The sequence below is a fragment of the Ammospiza nelsoni genome, chromosome 10 (assembly GCF_027579445.1).
Source record: "Ammospiza nelsoni isolate bAmmNel1 chromosome 10, bAmmNel1.pri, whole genome shotgun sequence".
Taxonomy (NCBI): Eukaryota; Metazoa; Chordata; class Aves; order Passeriformes; family Passerellidae; genus Ammospiza; species Ammospiza nelsoni.
The window spans coordinates 21,114,368-21,134,195 of NC_080642.1; the positions used below are offsets into that span (position 1 = coordinate 21,114,368).

A 19,828-nucleotide genomic window follows, 5' to 3' on the forward strand; every position below is an offset into this window, starting at 1 on the left:
TTTGGTTATTTTTCAGGGTAAAGCAGATAACTCACAAGCTGAAGCCCCTGCCAATGAACTTTTTCCACAGAAATCTGCCCAGCCAGGTCCTGCCTGGAGCCCAAATCCCCAGATCCCTTTAAACAGCCTTTTGCTGCAGACAGGCTTAGGGGAAAGATACTGTCAATTCTTCCAGGTTCTCACTTTACTGGAGACCTTTTCAAAAGGAAATGGGTTAAATATTCAAAGGTGACTTTAAAAATCCTCCTCCAGAAGCAGTTTTTTCTTGCTTTTGTCCAGGAGATACCTCTGCTAGCTAAAGCAGTTGTAAAATGACTGTAAATGAAAAACTAATGCAACGTAGAGTAGAAAACATCCCATTTCTAAAATAAACCCCACACTATCAGATAACTCTAATTTTACTCATTAAAGAAGCTGTGGGAAAGCTGACAGTGGGTACACACTGAGTCAAAAGTCCAGCACCTAAAACAGGAAGCAGAAAACTTTAGGGGGGGGAAAAAAAAAGTAGAAGTTGAACTGGAAAAAGTTTTTAGTGTATTTCCACTCCTTACTACACCTGCCAGCTGCCCTCACATGATGTTAAATCCCTCTCACAACACTGAGCACCACTTAAATCACACTCACCACTGCCCCAGTATGCTGGCTCTTTCTGTGTTAAATCAAACTACAGAAATAAAAATAATTAAACCTTTCTTATCAAAATAATTCCTTTCAAGATATAAAACAACTTTTGCTAATTAGCTGAGAGAACAGCCCCAATCTAAGGTGCAAATATCACTCAGCTTTGGGCTACACCAACACCAGTGCTGGGCTCAGATCTTTTGGGAAACAATCAATTATACAAAGCCCCCAGTACTTCCATGAGTATTAAAAATATTCTATATCCCAAGTAAAATGTATTCATACAAACAATTTTAAGCACAAATACATTATTAGAGATTGAAGTGAAGATTTTTAAAAGCATTTTCAAATTCATAAATATAAATTAGATATGTCCATCTGAGAATTTCAAAATCCACTTGCTTTGCCTGAAGGTAAAGAGCTGCCTCACCAATTTTTGGAGCATTTCAATGTACTGTAACTTTTAGAGAGCACAAGGAATTCCTATGAATTCACAGGGTATCGAATCAAAATTTATCTCAACAGAAAAACTGAAACTCAGTTTTAAATCATCTTCTTAACACTTAAATCCCTGCCTGCCAGGTGAGACATTTTCAAAGCCTGGTTAATCCCCATTTCCAGCTGAGAAAACAGAAAGAAGCTGAGAAAACATTTAGAATGATCCACTTAAAAAACCAGCAAGTCAGATAGAGAACCAGGACCAAAACCTGCATTTCCAGCTCTCAGCGGCAGACACTGCCCACTACATCAGTGAAAATACAAACACTGAAATGTGTGTTTGCCCTTTAAAGGAAACAACTTTAACAGCTTTAGGTAAAATCATGCTCTGAGTTCTCACAAACCCTGAATAGTGAAATAAGGCTTGAACTAAGCTCCATTTGCACTTCACACCTTGTGGGTCACTAGGAGATTTCTTCTCACCTGCAAGCTCTACTACCTCTTACCACCTGCATTTAAATGCAAATAAGAGCTTTCAAAAGCTTATCAAGCTCGAGACACAGAAAAGCAGAGCACGATAAGAATCCTCCAGGGAACACTGCAGAGTTTCCTTGCTAAAACGAACCAGAGCCCTGCCCAAGGGCTCCTTGTCCTTTGCCCCCAGGTGAGCACTCTGGACTCTTCTCTTCCCCACCTCCTCCTGAGAGCTGCCAGGAGATTCTGCCTCCTCCATGGAGCCTTCCTGGTCAAACTGCCCTTGCCAAGAGGCAGAACCAATCCAGCTCGGCATTAATTGGACTTTTATCTTTCCTTGGAGCCAGCCTGGCAGCTCAGCCTGGCACCCAGCTGGGTGGTTATCTCTGGGAGGGCAGGTGGCAGCCAGGGCAAGGCACCTGCACAGGTTCAGTCCCTCTCTGAGAGGACACTGTGCCCTCCAAGGCCAGGGCACAGCCTCCAGATACATTTTTTCAGAGAAAAGGAGGCTCACAGGTGCCCTCATCACTCTCTGCAGCTCCTGAAAGGTGCCTGTGCTCAGCTGGGGCTGGGCTCCTTCTCCAGCAGCACTGACACAACCAGAGGTCTCATGCTCTGCCAAGGGAAATTGAGGTTGGATATAAGGAGAGAGTTTTTTACAGAAAGGTGATAAAGTTCTGGAATGGCTGCCCAGGGAGGTGGTGGAGTCCCCATCCCTGGGTGTGTTTAACCAAGCCTGGATGTGGCCCTGGGTGCCAGGGTTGAGTTGAGCTGTTGGGGCTGGGCTGGACTTCATGGTCTTTAAGGTCTCTTCCAACCTGGTCACTCTGTGAATTCAGATTTAGGAGGGAGGTACCTGCATGGAAACTGAAAATGGAGCATGGTACAGCCTTGCTGAATCAATCCCAGCCCCAAGGAGTGCCTTTGCTTTGATCATGCTTCCGGGAAAGAGAGAGAAAGACAGAAAGAGAGAGAGAAGGAAGGAAAGAAGGAAAGAGAAAGAAAGAAAAGAAAGAGGAAGAAGGGGAATAATAAAATCAAAATATCCACCTCCACCTTACTTCTGCCTCCTCCCAGCTGGCAGCAGTGGCCAGGATGAGTGTAACCCACAGCAGGTGCCTGGCTGCTCATGTCCCCTCCTTCCCCAGCACCAGCCTCTGCTCCGTGTCCCCAGGGCCTCCTGGAACGCTCAGCTCCCTCCCAAAGGCTGTCCCGGTGTGGGAGGCAGGACTGGGAGCTGTGCTGGTGCTGTCCCTGGGCTGGGCCATGCAGAGCAGCCTCTGTGACTGGGGCTTGTTTGCAGAACAAAGAGCTGCTTCACAGGCACTCAGGAGCTGCCCGTGTTGTGAGCAAGCAGAAAACACTGGCACAAACCTCAGAGCACACAAACCTCCTCATGCACAGAACAGATAAAAGGAGGGAAAACCCAAACAAAACCAACCCAAGACAGATGTGAGAGCTCTGAAGCAGAAGAATCTTACTAATAGCACACAGACCTACATTGGGGTCCCTGTCACAAGAACAAAACCTGCAGCATCAACCAAAACCCTGAATTATGAAGTTATTTTGAAACCAAAGGTGCTTGAATAATTTCCCCCTTTTAACACAACCAGAATGTTGACCAACAGCAACCCAAGTTTTAAAACTTGGGATTTTAAAAGGGTATTAATTTAACATGTGCCCGAGATTGGAGCTGCCTTACATGGCTGGAGCATCATCCACCCACCTAGCCCAGCATCCAGCCCAGGTGCCTGCAGGAATAAACTCCCACTGTTAAAGGTCCAAGCTGTATCCCAGCACAAACCTCATCCCAGTAAATCTGCCTCTGACAAACAGCTGCCCAGCAGAGCACAAGCCTCAGATGCACTGAATCAGCTGCCTGGTGATAAAAAGTGCAAAATATACAGACAGAGCCAATATTCCACAGTTAACAGCCTGGTATTTTTGTTTTAACAGCCACCTCTGTACAAAGACCAGCCAAATTCCATATGCAACTTAGCACAGAAATTCCAAGTTACCCTCCCTCAAGCATTTCTGTTCTGCCCTCCAGAACTGCCATATCCAACCAGTGAACTTTAGAGTGAGGTTTTTCCTGCCTCTAAAATACATTACCCAGAGCATTTTGTTTAAAATGTTTTTACTGTCTCAAAGATTCTATTCAAAAGCTCGTAAAACAACAATTTTGCATTTTTGTATTTCTACTTTCCTTCTATTTTATTTCAGTCTGTACTAACCAACCAGTTCCCTGGTAACATGTGCTTTAACCAGCCTGCCCAATATCCCTGTAAATTTAATTACTATTGTCTCTGAAATGAACAAACTGAAGTAGCTCATCTCAGTTTTTTTAAGGAGATACCACCCCAGAACTCACATTATGAGGACACTCCAGCTGCAAAGCAAATCCCAGACTCTCTAGAGCAGGCATTGCTTTTTGAAGTATTAAAGACCCACCAAGAAAAAAAAAAAAAGGCAAAACCTGAAAAGACAGAAACAATAAAAATTTCACAATATACCATGTTTGAATTGCACCTTACACTGCTATTACTGCAGGACCTCCACAACAATGTTTATATTCCATACCCAGACACTGCTGGCCGTAGGGCAGCTGGTGAGCTGGTTTATTTTGGCTACAGCAAAGCACAACCTTGCTCCTCGAAAGCAGCTGATGAACTCTCTGCTCCCAAAGCAGCCTTTGGGCACTTGCCACATGGACCAGGCTACATCCAACTTTACTCTCCTCGCTCCCCACTGCTGTTAAACTACTAAGAGTATATTTAGAACAGATAATAACAAGAAATTGTTCTCTGTGAGGGTGCTGGCACAGGTGTCCAGAGAAGCTGCGGCTGCCCCTGGATCCCTGGAAGTGTCCAAGGCCAGTTTGGATGGGGCTTGGAGGAACCTGGGCTAGTGGAAGGTGTCCCTGCCCATGGCAGGGGTGGAACTGGATGAGCTTTAACGTCCCTTCCAATACCAACCATGCTGCATTTCTGTGATTCTAACCCATCCTGCTTGGCCTTTGGGATAAACACAGAAAGCAGCCACGGAAAGCAGGCAGAAACACAGGGAGCAGCAGCAGCAGCTTTCGCAGGGACGGACAGACGCGGGGCCGCCAGCACCGGGGACCGGCGGGCTCTGACAGCGCGGGGCCCGGAGCGCGGCTCTCCCGCTGGAACCCCGGCCGGGCCCCGACCGCGGCTCTCCGCACTGACTCCTGCCGCTGTCCCCGGGGCTCTCCGCACTGACTCCTGCCGCTGTCCCCGGGGCTCTCCGCACTGACTCCCGCCGCTGTCCCCGGGGCTCTCCGCACTGACTCCCGCCGCTGTCCCCGCCGTTCCCGGGGCTCGCCCCGCTGCCCGCAGCGCCCGGCGCGGCGCTCCCGGGGGCGGGGGGCGAGGCGGGGCCGGCGGGGCCCACAGGAAGCGGGGCCGAGCGGCGGGGCCGCGGCCGGGGCGGGCGGGGGCAGCGGGGCCGGAGCGGAGGGAGCGGAAGGACAGCGGGGGAAGCAGCGAGGGGCGATCCGCGACCCGGGCGCGCCCGCCGCAGGCCCGGCCCGGCCGGGGCCGCACAAAGGGCGGGGGGCGCGGCCGGCAGGTGTGAGCGGACTCACCGGGTGGGGCGGCGCCGCCGCCTCGGCGGACGGACGGAAGGACGGACGGAAGGAACGGGGCTGAGCGGGGCGGCGGCGGGACCGGGAGCCGGCGGGGCGGCGGCGGCGGGGCCGGAGGGGAAGCGGAACCGCCGCGCGTGGCCACAGCCCGCGGGGGCGGGGGCGGGGCGGAGCATTGCCGCGGGGGCACCGCCCGCCGCGCGCCGGAAGCTGAGTCACCGCGGGGCATGACGGGAGTTGTAGTCCGCCCCGGCTGGCCTTGGGCACTGCCAGGGATCCAGGGGCAGCCACAGCTTCTCTGTTCCTGTTCCTCCTCTGTGCTCAGCTCTCCCTCCTGCCCTGAAAGGGGCTCATTTTGTATCTTCTGTGTGGATACAGCTCAGAACAAACCATCCTTCCTGCCACCAGCCTGGGGTCCTTCTCAGAGCCCACCTGGCCCAGGGTCCCACCTCTGCTGGCAGCAGCAGGACACACAGAGCTCTGTGCTGCCCCTTCCAGCTGGAAATACAGCTTCCAAGACATCCAGCAGGAACGCAGCACATATGTACCCTCAAGGCTTCTCCCCCAAAATTCCCGTGGTCCATTTAATCTTCCATGATCTCTCCAAGCTTCCACATGCCCTGGGGGCTGGATCTCAACTCCTCTGTGCACCCAAGTTTGCAGCAACATCTGATGTTCCTTGTGCAAGGAGCAGGACAGCAGGAGCTCCCCTTCCCCAGCTCTCAGGGAAAGGATCCACGCACACCCCAATCCTCCCTGCAGCTCCAGGCACATCCCAATTTCCAGCTTCCAGCCAACACCTGTGTGCTGTGTGCTCCCTCACTCTCAGAGAAGCTCTGCAGAGCCACAGAACCCCTGTCCCTGCAGATGTGCGCGTTTTCCAGGAACACCATTCCCAAGTGACCCCCACCCAATCCCCTGCAGGCACAGCCATGCTTTCACTGCTCTTCCCACGTTTGCTTTTCCTTTCTGACTCAGCCCAGCCACTGCTAATTCACCCCTGGAGAAGCCACAGCAGGTTTGTGGCTTCACCCTTCCCTGGCCTTCCTCCCCATCCCTCCTCACCTCTCTGTGCTGCCTTGGCCTCCTACACCCAATCCCTCTCAGCTCCAGCTCCATTTGCAGAATCCTGACCCCCCTCCCTCCCTTCTGTCTCCCTCCCCAAGGAGGGTTTTTTATTTTGGTTTTTGTTGTTTTGTTTTGGGGGTTTTTTTATACCCATTTCTTTGTGATTCAAAAAGCCTTAATCCCCAACGCACCTTCAATGCCCCATCCCCTTTTCTTTCCTCCTTACTCATATTAAGGATGAGTAAGGGGGATCTTTGTGTCCAACCCTCCTTGTGGTGGTCTCTTGCCAAGAACTCCTGAACATTTCATTCCTGTCTCCAAAACTGCCAGAATTTTGGCAGAGGACTTACAGCTCCTCCTCTGATCTCTGTGATCCCTCTGAAGCTGGCACTTGAATCCCCCTGCATGGCACTCCTGCTAAATTCTGTGCTGCCTCAGTGACAGCAGTTTCTGCTCTGAGAGAGAGATTCACTGGCAAATTCCTTTGTAATTAACACTGCTATGGTTATCAGATTAATTACAGCTTGTAAGGAAAAATGTGTCTGCTGTATTTATAATACAAGTGCTGTGGATTTAAAAACAGCAAATATTTACCACAACAAAACCCACCCCTTGTGAAGCTCTGCCATTCCTCTCATATTTTACATTAATCAGAATCAATTACTTAGGTTCAGTTGAAAAGGTGATTGATGGAAATCTTGATATACACTTTACCTCCATATTTTTTCCACCTGCAATATTTTTTGTTTCATTCCCATTCCCCTTCCCCAGGTTTTTGATTTAGCTGAGGGATTCAACCTGTGATTTTCAACTGGTGTTTAAAAACAGGCAATGGAATCCTGTCCCTCAGCTCTGGCAAACTGGGATTATTGCCATTCCAAGGGTCTGGTTCCAAACCTCCAGAGCACAGGAACAAACTGAGCTCTGGGAATGAAACACCCCACTTGGAGACAAGTGACACACTGCTGGTCCCAGTGCTGGACAGCCCAAATCTCTCTTTGATGGTTTCCCAAGGGATTCACTCTGTTCAATTCCAACAGAAGAAAGATGCCCAAAGGACAAGGATGAAAGGAATTTCATTCACTCTCACACACACACTCACCCAGATTCACTGCTTTGACTGATTTACTCGAGGTTAATGGGGATAAAATCTCTTTTCTCCACACAGGTTACTGTGGGCTCCCAGTGCCACCTACTGACAGCTGCAGACAGTGCTCGAGCCTTGCTGCTCCAGAGCCTCTCTGCTTTTCCATTAGCTCATTTCCTCTCCATTTCCTTCTATTTATCAACTGTCCTGGAGACTGAAGGTACATCTTCTAAATATTTGCTTCTGGTCACTATTCTGTCCCTCACTTTCATCTTCCAAGGGTTTCTTTCCACTCATGAAATAGGGTGAAATTTCTTCAGATTTTCTAAACTCTTTCAATTCTGACCAGTTGTTCAGTCTGGAGAAAAGGAGGCTCAGGGGAACCTTCACTCTCTCCACAACTCCTGACAGGACATGGAGCCAGGTGAGGGTTGGGCTCTTCTCCCAGGAAACAGGGACAGGACAAGAGGAAACAGCCTCAAGGTGTGCCAGGGGAGGTTCAGGCTGGATATTGGGAAAGGTTCCTCTTGGGAAGGGTTGTCCAGCCCTGGCACAGCTGCCCAGAGCCATCCCTGGAGGGGTTTCACAGACCTGTGGATGTGGCCCTTGGGGACACAGCTTAGGAGTGGCTTTGCCAGCACTGGGGGAATGGTTGGACTCAAGGATCTTAGAGGGCTTTTCCAGCCTTAATGACTCTGTGATTCTAATTAGGCCAAGAGCAGCCAATTCCTCAGTCATTAGGATGGGAGAGATTATTGACACATCCCAGGTAGGCACAGAATGTCTCTTCACAAATTCATACATAACACATCTGCACAACAGGCTTAAAATTCAAAATTTTTAATTACTCAATGATGTTTTTCATACCCTTAATAACCAATCCCTGAGTGAATAAATACAAACACCTCTGTGAGAGGCAGCACTATATTAGAAGCAGGCTCTGGGCCAGGAGGAGGGAATAGGAGCCCCAAACCCACTCCTGATTGTTGCCTCATTGCCCACAGCAGTGCTTTCAGCTTTTTGAGGCTTTTTCCTACTCTCCATCTGCTTTGGATATTGACAACACACCCAGAATGTCTTGTGGGCTGTGAAAGGCATTTGTAAACATGATGAGCCAAAGGAACCATAACCCATTATGGGACATTGCACCCCATAAGATATAAATATCAGCAGAGCAGGATGCACCCAGGAGCCCAGTGCAATGTGCAGTTAGCTGTGCTGGAGGGAGCTCAGCCACGCCACATTCCCCAGGTCACTGTGAGAAGTGTCCATACTTGCAGGCAGCAGCCAGGATCAGGCCAGAGCAGAGCCCTGTGGTGAGCAGGGTCAGGGCACACACCAGGGAACTGTGCTCCCTGTGCCCCACAGGAACCCTCAGCATCAATTCCTCACATACCTACAAAGAAAAATAAATATATAACACTCATTTGACCAGTTGTTTCTTTTTGAGAGGATGAGGAACCAGACCCTGATTTAATTAGCCCTTGGCTAAAGCTTCTTCTGGGATTCAATATCAGAACCAGGATGGGATATCTCCTTTTAATTCCCAGCCATTCCACTGCTGCACTGCAGAGCTCAGGAAATGGATCTGCTGCCACCTGTACCCCTGGATCTCTGCTCCTGCTCCAGCCACTGAGGGTATGTCTGGAATGCTGCAGGGAGAGCAGCTCCCAAGCTGAGCTCAGACCACTAAGCAGACAGATTTCTCCAAAGTCAACAAACATTTGGTTTTTTTCATTGATACAGGAAGCTGCAAAATGTTTATGGACAACAGCTACAGAGGTACCAGTGGTCTGCAGGTACCTTAAACATAGGAAGGTGTCACAGATATGTTTTATGAAAAATCCTTTCCTTAGGATTTTTTCTCCTGAGAGGCTGAGAGGCCTCAGAAATGAAATGCAAACAATGGTTATCTGCTGCTGTGGAATGCAACAGGTGCATCTGTGATTGGTCCATGTGGTTGTTTTTAATTAATGGCCAATCACAGTCAGCTGTCTTGGACTCTGGTCAGTCACAAGATTTTATTTTCATTCCATTCCTTTCTATTCCTTGCTGGCCTTCTGATGAAATCCTTTCTTCTATTCTTTTAGTATAGTTTTAATATATCATTTTCTTTTAATATAATATATATAATAAAATAATAAATCAGCCTTCTGATACATGGAGTCAAGATTCTCATCTCTTCCCTCGTCCTGGGACCCCTGTGTGACCTGTACAGGAAGGTACATGTGTTACAACAACAACAGATTATTTTTTTTATATAAATCAGTCTAATTTCTGAATCTCTACACTGCTGTGGTACTTTTGGACATCAAAGGCAGTTGTTGGCCACACTAAAGATTCAACTTTCCTTGGTTTTGAACACAGTAAGAAACTTCACCTTTTCCTAAACGTTTACCCAACCAGGTAACAACCAAGCAAACAGAAGTGGCCTTTTTTTAGGATGCTACTCCTTAAATCTTTGCAGTTTTACCATTACTTTAGCTAGATTATCATCTTCCCCTCTGAAGCACCAGCATTATAAAGACTTTTCTTAATTTGACCAGTGCCAATTACATCCTAGGATTCCAAACTAGTAAGGGGAAAAAAAAGGTCAGGAGAGCACAATCCCTGTAAACACAGGAGAAGGGCAGAATGACCCCCACTAAAAGCTAGTCAGAAAGGAAAAAAGGATTAAAAATTAATCCAGAAAGGTATGAATCACAGCAAAAAGGCAACAGTTGTTAAAAATAACCAGAGGGAGAACTCACAGGTCTGTGTTTTGTGGTGTGCCACTGACAGGAACTGTTGGTGTCAGATGAGCAGGGAGTGTCCACTTCAGCAGGTTCCCAGCACTCTGCAGACAGCTGACCTAGGGAAAGCATTCCTGCATCACCAGGAGCCAGGCAGGATAAGCAATCAGCCTGCAAGCTTTTTCCAAATAAGGGATTTTTCCCCTACAACAGCTCAACAGAATCTATTCTGTGGGAGCCAAGTGGTGAAACTTCTCTGCATGGTCAAAGTGACACTGGGCAGTCTTTGCTGTGGACTTTACAACTCTTCCCTTCCTGATACAGCAGGAACCCAAGAAAGAATCTCACCTGTGTGGTATCTTGGCCCTTCTGCCCTTAACAGGGCAAAGAATTCCTGGTCAGCCTGCAGATCCCTCAACTTCAGCCATGTAGTTAGAATTTCCCCCAAAGTAAGTAAGGCCATTTCTCTTCTTGGCCTCCTGTCAGCACACAAAACATCTCCTTTCCAAAACTTTAAATCCTTCCCCATTAATCATTAATAATAACAGTTTTCCTGCTCATAACTAGTAAATGTGCCAGGAATATTTAACACCCTTTTTTAAGTGACCAGGTAGTCTTGCCTGCCCCTGTGCTTATCCCAGAAAATCATTGCTCAAATAATGAAAAAGTAAAGAAAAAGGAGTTGAAAATCATGAGTGTGCCTGACTTGGCAGGAATGATTTTGTGAAGGGACACAAAATTTGTAACAAAAATATAGGATTTCATTGTTCACATAACTTGAAATATTAACTGTAATTATTATAAATGCATTGATTGTAATTATTATAAATGTATAATTAAAATGTAATTATTGATATTAATTGGATATCAGGCTCTTGTTTCACCAGAGTTTGAGACTCCAACCATTCCAAGCTTCGGGCACAGTTTCCTACATTCCCCCTTCATATAAAGGGAATTCAGCAATAGTGTCAGAAGCCATATAATACATTATAAATGTATTATTAAAATGTAATTATTGATATTAATTGGATGTCAGGTTCTTGTTTCACCAGAGTTTGAGACTCCAACCATTCCAAGCTTTGGGCACAGTTTCCTGCATTCCCCCTTCATATAAAGGGAATGCAGCAATAGTGTCAGAAGCCATTTGAACACTTTGATTACTATAAATAGGTGACAGTGGCTACTGAACATACCCTGCACATCTCTAGCTGCCAAGGGAAAAGTGGTCAGAGCAGGGGCCCTTTGGCAAACCAGGACCATGACAAACACATGTCGTGACAAGATCCCAGACACAGCCAGATTTGGGACTGCCCAGGAGCACCAGTGAGGATCTCACCATGGCAGCAGCAGAGCAGCACCTGTGGGCTCTGCAGAGCCACCAAGGCCTGGTGTGTTCCCTGGGCAGTGGTAGCAAGATGACAAGATCCCAGACACAGCCAGCTTTGGGACTGCACCAATGGGGATCTCACCATGGCAGCAGCAGAGCAGCACCTGAGGGCTCTGCAGAGGCACCGAGGCCTGGTGTGTGCCCCGGGCTGGGCGGTGGTAGCAAGATGACAAGATCCCAGACACAGCCAGCTTTGGGATGCCCAGGAGCACCAGTGAGGATCTCACCATGGCAGCAGCAGAGCAGCACCTGAGGGCTCTGCAGAGGCACCGAGGCCCGGTGTGTGCCCCGGGCTGGGCGGTGGTAGCGGGCGTGCACGGGCACGGTGCCGCGGAAGCAGCGGGAGCAGCGCGACTCCGGCTCCAGGAACAGCAGCAGCACAGCAGCCTGAGCCAGGTACTCAGGAGCCTCCACATCAATGGCAGCAGGGAACAGCACTGCCTGCAAGCAGGGAGAGACACAGCACTGGTTGGGATGGAAATCAGGAATTGTTTCCCCTCCTCGTTCCGACACTGAGAGTGATTTTGTGGTCAGGGTGATCAGGTTGGGAATTCCTGAATTCCCAGCCTTAAGCTGTTCCAAAATACCTTTCCAAGACTGTGTGGGAAAAGTTCACAGTGTCACTGTGCCTACAGCCAGACCTGTGAGGTGTCAGCTCAATCATGGTGCCCACAGCCTTTGCACCCATGTTTTAGGCCAATTAAGCACCTAAGCAGATAAAAGCCACAACCTTTGCACATCTCTAAAGTGAGGCAAAGACTGGGCAGCAGCACAGAAAGCTGGGTTGAAAATGAAGCTGCTCAGTCCAACCACACAGCATGTAATTTAGAGCTCACCAGCACCTCTCTGGGAGTTTCTGTGGTGGTGGTCACAGGGGTCCCAGGATGAGGGAAGAGATGAGGATTAAGGCTGAAGGCTGATTAATTATTTTATGATATATATTACATTAAAAGAAAATGATATATTAAAACTATACTAAAAGAATAGAAGAAAGGATTTCATCAGAAGGCTAACAAAGAAAGAAAAGGAATGATAATAAAATCTTGTGACTCTCAGAGAGTCTGAGACAGCTGGACTTTGATTTGCCATTAATTAAAAACAACCACATGAGACCAATCACAGATGCACCTGTTACATTCCACAGCAGCAGATAATCAATGTTTTTCTTTTCTTCTGAGGCTTCTCAGGAGAAAAATCCTGGCAAAGGGATTTTTCAAAAAATATCATGGCTACAGGTTTCCCTTCCACCTTCTGAACCCCAGCCCCTTTTAGCACAGCTGCTCGCCTGGGGCTAAGAGAGGAGCAGCAGCTCCCTGGTACATCCCCTGTGTGTGACAATATCAGCAGCACCAGGGGATGCCAAGCAAGCTGAGCTACAAGGAGACACCAGGAAGATTAATTTGTTTGGCACCTCCTTCCAGGAATAATCACCTTGTTCCAATGAGCCAGGCAATGAGCAGACATTCCAAATCCCTGAGTCCTTCCCTGGCTCACTGGCACATCTGCTGGGGCCATTACCTTGGTCAGGTTGTGCTGCTGCAGCGTTGCCAGCTCGTAGGGATCCACGTAGAGTCCTGGTGGCAGATGCACCTGAGCTGCCACTGCACATCCTCCTGCATCCTCCCCCAGCTCCACCTTCACCAGCAGGTCCCTTCAAACAGCAACAGGAGCAAAACATTTACACCCACACTTCAAAAGTGGGACACAAGATCCCCGTGAGACATTTCTCAGATGAGATGAGCTCTCACACCGAGCGCAGCCCATTCTGATCACACTTCCCTGTCCAGCCTTCTTAACCTCAACCCCACATCCACGGCCAAAATGAAGTTTCACTTCTTTGTTAATGACTCAAAACCACCAATGGCCTCCACAAAGGTTTTACAAAGGGGCCTCCTATTTTCCCTCCACTACAGCTGGTTAATCCCTTGGTGCTGTTAATACATTCCCAGGGATCATGGCCCAGGGAGTTGATACAATTCCACATGAAAAGACGTTTCTTCCAACAGAAGATCCTGGTGCTGGAGGGCAGGGAGAGGACTCACCTGTGAAACCCCTCCTTCAGCAGCTCCTGTGTGACACTGGTGACCCGACAGGCTGCCTGCACATCTAAGGTGACACAGAGCCAACAGTGTAACAGCACAGCTACCACAGGAGCTGGAAAAGTTTTATAACCCACGAACGCCTCATCTGCAAACCTCTCCCAGAAGAAGGGAAGCAGTACTTGACTGTGACCAAAGAGCAGAAGAGCTTTCTTGGTTCACTGGCCAAGCCATAGTTGCAGGATGGTTTGGGTTAGAAGAAACCTTCAAGCCCATCTTGAAGGTGGGTTCTAACCCTCAGCTTTGGGCAGGGATGCATTCCCAAGACCAGGGTGCTCCAGGTCTGTCCTTCAACACTTCCAGCCACAGCTGCTCTGGGCAAGCTGTGCCAGAACCTCGCCACCCTCACAGGGAAGAATTCCGTCCCAAAATCCCATCTAACCCTGCCCTCTGGCAGTGGGAGCCATTCCCTGTGTCCTGTCCCTCCATCCCCTGTCCCCAGTCCCTCTCCAGCTCTCCTGGAGCCCCTTTAGGCACTGACAGAGACTCTGAGCTCTCCCTGGAGCCTTCCCTTCCCCAGGCGGAACACCCCCACCTCTCCCAGTCTGGCTCCCTAACCCTGCCCGCCCCGCGCTCCTTTCCCGGCGCGGTTCCCCGCGGGCACTCACGGAGGGCGCAGAGCAACGCGCCCAGCCCGGCCCCGACCCGCACCGGCCCGCGCCGCCCGCCCGCCATGGCGGCCCGCTCCTCACGGCCCGCGCGGGCTGCCCCTCGCGCCGCCTGACCGCGCGGGGCCCGCCCACGCCTTGCTGCGCGACGCCGTGTTCCGCAGGCGTTGCTGTGGGCAGCCCGAACGGGGCCTTGGGCAGACGGGGCCTTTGCCGCTGGGGCTCGGCGGCGGCGGCGGAGTCATGGCAACCGCCCGGAGCGGCTGGACCGCCCCGGGGGAGGAGCGGGAGCGGGAGGAGATGGAGATGGAGCCGGAGGAAGAGGAGGAGGAAGGAGAAGAGGAAGAAATGTGTTTCTACGCCCCCCGAGGTGAGGGGACAGGGCGAGAATGTAAGGGAGACTGGGAGTGCCTGGAGCGGGGCCAGCGGAGGGAGAGCCTGGAGCATCTCCATGCCCAGGCAAGGCTGAGGGAGCCGGGCCTGCAGAAGCTGTGGAGGAAGGACCTGGAGCGTGTGGGTGCCCAGGCAAGGCTGAGGGAGCCGGGGCTGCCCAGCCTGGAGAGGAGCCCCAGCTGAGAGGGGCCCTCAGCCCTGGCTGGCCCTGGCTGCAGGGAGGGGCAGAGCAGGGCCGGGCTCTGCTCCAGGCCCAGCAATGGCACCGGAGCCACGGGCAGGGACTGAGCCCAGGCAGCTCCACCTGCACATGAGCAAGAACTTTCCTGGGCAGTGACCGAGCCCTGAACAGAGCCCAGAGAGGGTGCGGAGTCTCCTCACTGGGGATATCCCAGAGCTGTCTGGGCACAGTGTGTGCCATGGGTAGGTGGCACCAGATGGACTCCGTGGTCCCTCCTGCCTCTCCAGGATGGGCCCGGCTGGGAGGGACCAGCCCGGCCCTGCCCCGCTGCCCCTCGAGCTCGGAGCTCGGGGCTCGGCCGCTCGTGCGGCTCAACTGCGGCTCTGAACGGCCCCGGGCACTGGCACACACCCCGAAGCCACCGGTGACACCGGCAGGGAAGGGCCCAGCCCGGTTACCGGGAGAGCCAAACGCTCTTTGCCGCAGACCCGAAGAGCTGCTCCCGTTTGTGCTTCTCATCTTCGTGCAATCCCGGAACGGTTTGGGCTGGAGGGATCTTAAAGCTCCTCTCGTTCCATCCTCTGCCATGGGCAGGGACACCTTCCACTGCTCCACGTTCCTCCAAATCCCCACCAGCCTGGCACTGGAAATTTTCCATTTTTAAGGACATTACTGCATGTTCAAACTCTTTCCTGTGTGATTTTTTGCAAAGGAAGAAGTGTTTCCAATTCTGCCTCAAAGCAGCTTTTCAACATTAATGCGATTTTTCTTAATGTGGAGAAATACATTGATTTTTGGGGGGTAAAATATGTTACTTTGCCTTACTGCAGCCTGGAAATCGCCTTCATGTTTGACATATTTTCACTCATTTAAAACAAATTTTTTCATAGGTTTTAAACCAATAAAAATATTAAACCAATACAAACATTTAAACCAATAAAAACATTGGGTTTTAACCAATTTATTTTATTCAAAATAAAAGTAACACCTGCGCTCAGTGCTGTTCACTGAGCTGGGAAACAGATCTGCAACACATTTGGATTTTTAAGTCCCCTCTAATTTAATTTCATAATTAAATTAGGATGGGGTTTAAGCCCATTCTGACCCAAGCCACTCTGGGGTTCTGTGATTTTGCTGAACTCCTGACAAAAAGAGCAGCACTGAGTGTCACTGCCATATTTTCTAGAAAAATCCCTTTGCCCAGGGTTTCTCTCCTGGGAAGCTGAGAAGCCCCCAGAGAAAAAGGAAAACAATATTATCTCCTTTGCTTCTCCTGTATTTGCTGCTTTGGAATGTGGTTGGAGATTGTTCATCCAACATGTGAATTGTTTTTACTTAATATCCAGTCACAGTCAGGCTGTGTCGGGACTCTGGAATCAGTCACAGGTTTTTCATTAGTATCTTGTTCTCTAAGTATCCTTTCTCTATTCTTTAGCATAGTTTTAGTATAGTATTCTTTAATATAATATAATACCATAAAATAATAAATTAGCCTTCTAAGAACATGGAGTCAGATTCAGCATGTCATTCCTGCCACGGGGGACCCCAGAAAATACCACGACTGAGAGACTCTGCCCCCTGTTTTCCTTTTTCCCTGTTTCCCAGGGAGAGCTGCTGGGGACTTTGATGGAGCCAGGATGACTTTCACTGCTCAGAAATGTGGGATCTGCTTCCAGCCCCCCTCCATCATCCTCATCTACAGAGACAACGTCCAGGAGAAGACTCGCCAGCGCATCATGCCCATCAGGAATTTCTCCAGGTTCTCAGGTGAGGGAAATTCCTTCTTGAATGCAGGAATGAATTCACTCTTTTCCTCCAGAGGAGCCCATTGGTAGCAGCACACTGAGTGCCCTCCCAGCAGCCTGCAGGGAGGGGCTGTGCTGGGGTTGTTGTAAATCAAAGGTGACTCTGATGCTGGTGAGGGAGAGAGAATGATGCATCTGACTCTATCATCAGAAGGCTAATTAATGACTTCATTATATTATACTATGTACCTTGTATCTACACTGAATCTGCCATGCACTCACTCACAACTGCTTGCACTGCACAGAGCTGCACTCATCTCTGATTCTCTCATGACTGTCCCATGACAGTCTGGACACACACTCTTGGTCCTGAGAGGCCAAGGGAACAAAGCATCTTCACTTTGAGTAAACAATTTCCATATTGCATTCTACTCTGGCACAACACAGGCACAGCAAGTGATAAGAATTGTGTTAAGTTCAGAGAATGTGAATCTCAGAAATCTTTGAGAGGAATTGTGCCTTGCTTTTCTCTGTGAAGAGAAATATGGCAACGGGGGTAATGTTGCCTCTCTGAGGAGCCCACATCTCAATGGCTCTCTGAGCCTGCAGGGTTTGGAGACACCCTGGGGAGGGTTTGGGAGGAGGTGTGTCAGTGGGAAGAGGTTTGTTGGAGCTGCAGGTGGCTGTGTTGGCTCTCCCCAGACTGCGTCAGCGCTGCTGAGCAGCTGAAGAACAACCCCCGGCACAAGCCCTACCTGGAAGGGGTCTCACTGCACCAGCTGGAGAAGCTGCACAGGCTGCTGAGAGATCATCTGGAAGGACAGAGCCTGTCTGACAGCTTGGGAAGGTATCACCATGAATACACCATTGACCCAGAGGAGGACATGAACAAACTGGATGACAAGGAACTGGCCCAAAGGAAGAGCATCATGGACGAGCTCTTCGAAAAGAACAGGAAGAGGAGGGATGACCCTGACTTTGTTTACAACGTTGAGGTGGATTTCCCACAGCATGAGCACCTGGAGTCCTGTGCTTGGGACACGGAGTCAGATGAAGAAATGTGATTCCAGACAAAGATAGGCAGTTCAGAGACAAATCTCAGTGTCCCAGCAGAGAGAACAATGTCACCATACACTGGCTCAGGAGAACCCAAGGTGCCACAGCAGTCCCAGGCTTGAGTCAGCTTTTTTTAAGGAGCCAGACTTGATTAAATGGAAACTGCATAGCTGAAATTGTTGGCTGGTTTTAGTCTTTTTCTACATAAAAGAATTTTAAATTATTTAATCTTTCAATTTCTTACATTTCAGTCAGCTTTGGCTGAAAATGAGGTGTTAAATATTCATGTCCTGAGGACACTGTTAAAGCTGTACTGTACAAATAGGGTGATTATTATTGCCTGCTGGGAGGTTAAATATGTATCAGTCATTCTGGATAAATCAACTCTGCATTGAGAATATTACTCTCACCTTTCCCTAGCATGCTTAAATCTTCAGTTTTAGCTTACACAAAAATAAGTCCTTACATGTAAGAGAATGAATATCTTGAAAATGAATTAGTCTTGAAAGTACTTTTAAAAAGACAGTGATTTCAGACTGCTGAAATGGGATGATTGAATCCTTACACTCCTGGGTGATGCTTCCTCATCAGTGCTTAGTTCTGGGAGAAATTGCTTAAAATATCAGAAAAACCAGAGTGGTAGAAGGTCAGAGGCTGGGGGTGGTTCTGGAGTAAGACAAACTCGTCCCACTGAAGGTTTTAATCCAGCTGTCTGCCTTGGCTGGGCCCTACTAGATCAGTCTTGCTCTCATGTAATAACTGGAGGACTAAGATTAGGATTCTTTGGGAAATTTTACAACTCCAAAAGCTTCCTGGGTTTTGGCTTTCTGAACCCAGGCAGCTGGGAGGGCTGAGGGTGAGAAGGGCCTTCATCCCAAACTGAGGGTCCCCAACAAACTGCTGCCTGACATAACTAAGAGGAGTGGCTGGAGGAACAGCTGGAAGAGCTCTCCTCCTACACCCCAAAATGAGTTGCTGTTGTGAAAAACATGGAGCAAGTGTCAGTTAAACCACAGTGCTTTACTAGAGAGGACAAGGGAGCTCACACTTGGCCAAGGGGGTCTTCAGTCAGGAGAGAAATGAAAGATGAGCTCTCACTTGCCAAAATTAAAAAAAAAATGTAAAGGCTGACTCAGCTCTCCCAGGACAGGAAAGGGCGTGCAGGGTTCTGGCACAGGCCTTGCCTCAACAATTGCAACATAACAACACACAAAGATCTCCCACTTGGGAGGGAGAGGGCCCCTGGGAACCTCTCCTCCACTTCCAGCCTGCCCCCAGCTTCATCCTGACCAGGACATGGCCTGTGCCCAGCCCCAGTGAGGGCTACATGAGGCCAAAGGAGTGCCTGGATTGTGAGGTTCCTGTTCCCCATCCCTCCAGCCCACCCCAGACCTTCAACAGGGAGCCAGACTGCTCTTCCCAGTTTGGGAACATGACAGGAAGGCACTTCCCAACCAGCTTTAGATCATGCATAAAGACATAAAATGGGACAGATCCCATAACAGTCCCCTCAGCAGCCTCCTGGTAGAGCAAATCCCATAGCCACAGCCCTCTGCACTTCACTCCCCGTGATCCTGACCTGCCTGGCTGCCCACCCATCCAGACCCTGACATCTCCACTTGCATGGAGAACGTTGTGGGATATTGTGTCCAAAGCCTTGCTGAGGCACATGGAATCCACCACTCTCCCCTTGCCTACAGACCCATCCATTTCATCCTGAGAGGAAAGGTTGGGTCATCCTGAGAGCAGGTTGGGCAGGCATCACTTAGCCTCAGCAGTCCATCCTGACTTCTTCCAGCCACCCTCTTTTTGCAGAGCTGTGCTCCAAACAAAGAACATTCATTCCATGGCTTTCCCAACATGAGGGTGACTGCCCTGTTGCTCTCTGGGATGGCCTTTTGGCCATTACTGAAGCTGGGTGTGACCCCTGGGTTCTCCAGTCACCAAGGACCTTCCCTGATCACCATGGCCTTGCAAGGATGCTGAGAGCAGCTTTGTAAGGACACCTCAGAAAGTGGAATCTCCTCTTGCTGCCCCAACATCCCATTCACATCACAGCTCCAGGTGAGCCACAGCTTTCCAGGCACCATAAGGGAATGCTGAATGTCCCCATCAGCTCCATACAATTAAGAATATCTCCTTTTAATCCATACCCTGGGCAGTGCCAGGTGCCTGGGTTCCTGCTACATCTGCACCCTGCTCCCCATGCTGGATGGAGCAGCAGCATTGGCTGTGGAGCTGGGGAAGGACACACACCCCTCTCCAGCTGTGGAGGTGAGGAAGGACACACACCCCTCTCCAGCTGTGGAGGTGAGGAAGGACACACACCCCT

General features: G+C 49.7%; 3 protein-coding genes across 3 annotated transcripts in view; 1 reads left to right on the forward strand and 2 right to left on the reverse strand.

The window, feature by feature from the left end:
- PAK2 (p21 (RAC1) activated kinase 2) overlaps positions 1-5,291 on the reverse strand; it is a 39,809-nt gene extending 34,518 nt beyond the window's left edge. Inside the window, exon 1 of the mRNA XM_059479143.1 lies at positions 5,141-5,291. The gene's annotated coding sequence lies outside the window, so the exon portion shown is untranslated. The remainder of the gene's footprint in view (positions 1-5,140) is intronic.
- A 2,828-nt stretch (positions 5,292-8,119) lies between these two features.
- Positions 8,120-14,197, reverse strand: PIGX (phosphatidylinositol glycan anchor biosynthesis class X). The gene is made up of 6 exons (XM_059479499.1): positions 14,122-14,197; positions 13,457-13,520; positions 12,933-13,065; positions 11,642-11,855; positions 10,046-10,146; positions 8,120-8,691 (listed from the first exon to the last, which is right to left on the reverse strand). Exons 1-6 carry the CDS (start codon positions 14,186-14,188, stop codon positions 8,548-8,550), a joined length of 723 nt encoding a protein of 240 aa, XP_059335482.1. The 5' UTR covers positions 14,189-14,197; the 3' UTR covers positions 8,120-8,547.
- Positions 14,198-14,354: 157 nt separating this feature from the next.
- Positions 14,355-17,672, forward strand: CEP19 (centrosomal protein 19). Its single transcript, XM_059479220.1, has 3 exons — positions 14,355-14,491; positions 16,301-16,462; positions 17,143-17,672. The coding sequence occupies exons 1-3, from the start codon at positions 14,365-14,367 to the stop codon at positions 17,502-17,504; spliced, it is 651 nt and encodes a 216-aa protein (XP_059335203.1). The 5' UTR covers positions 14,355-14,364; the 3' UTR covers positions 17,505-17,672.
- Positions 17,673-19,828: the final 2,156 nt, after the last annotated feature.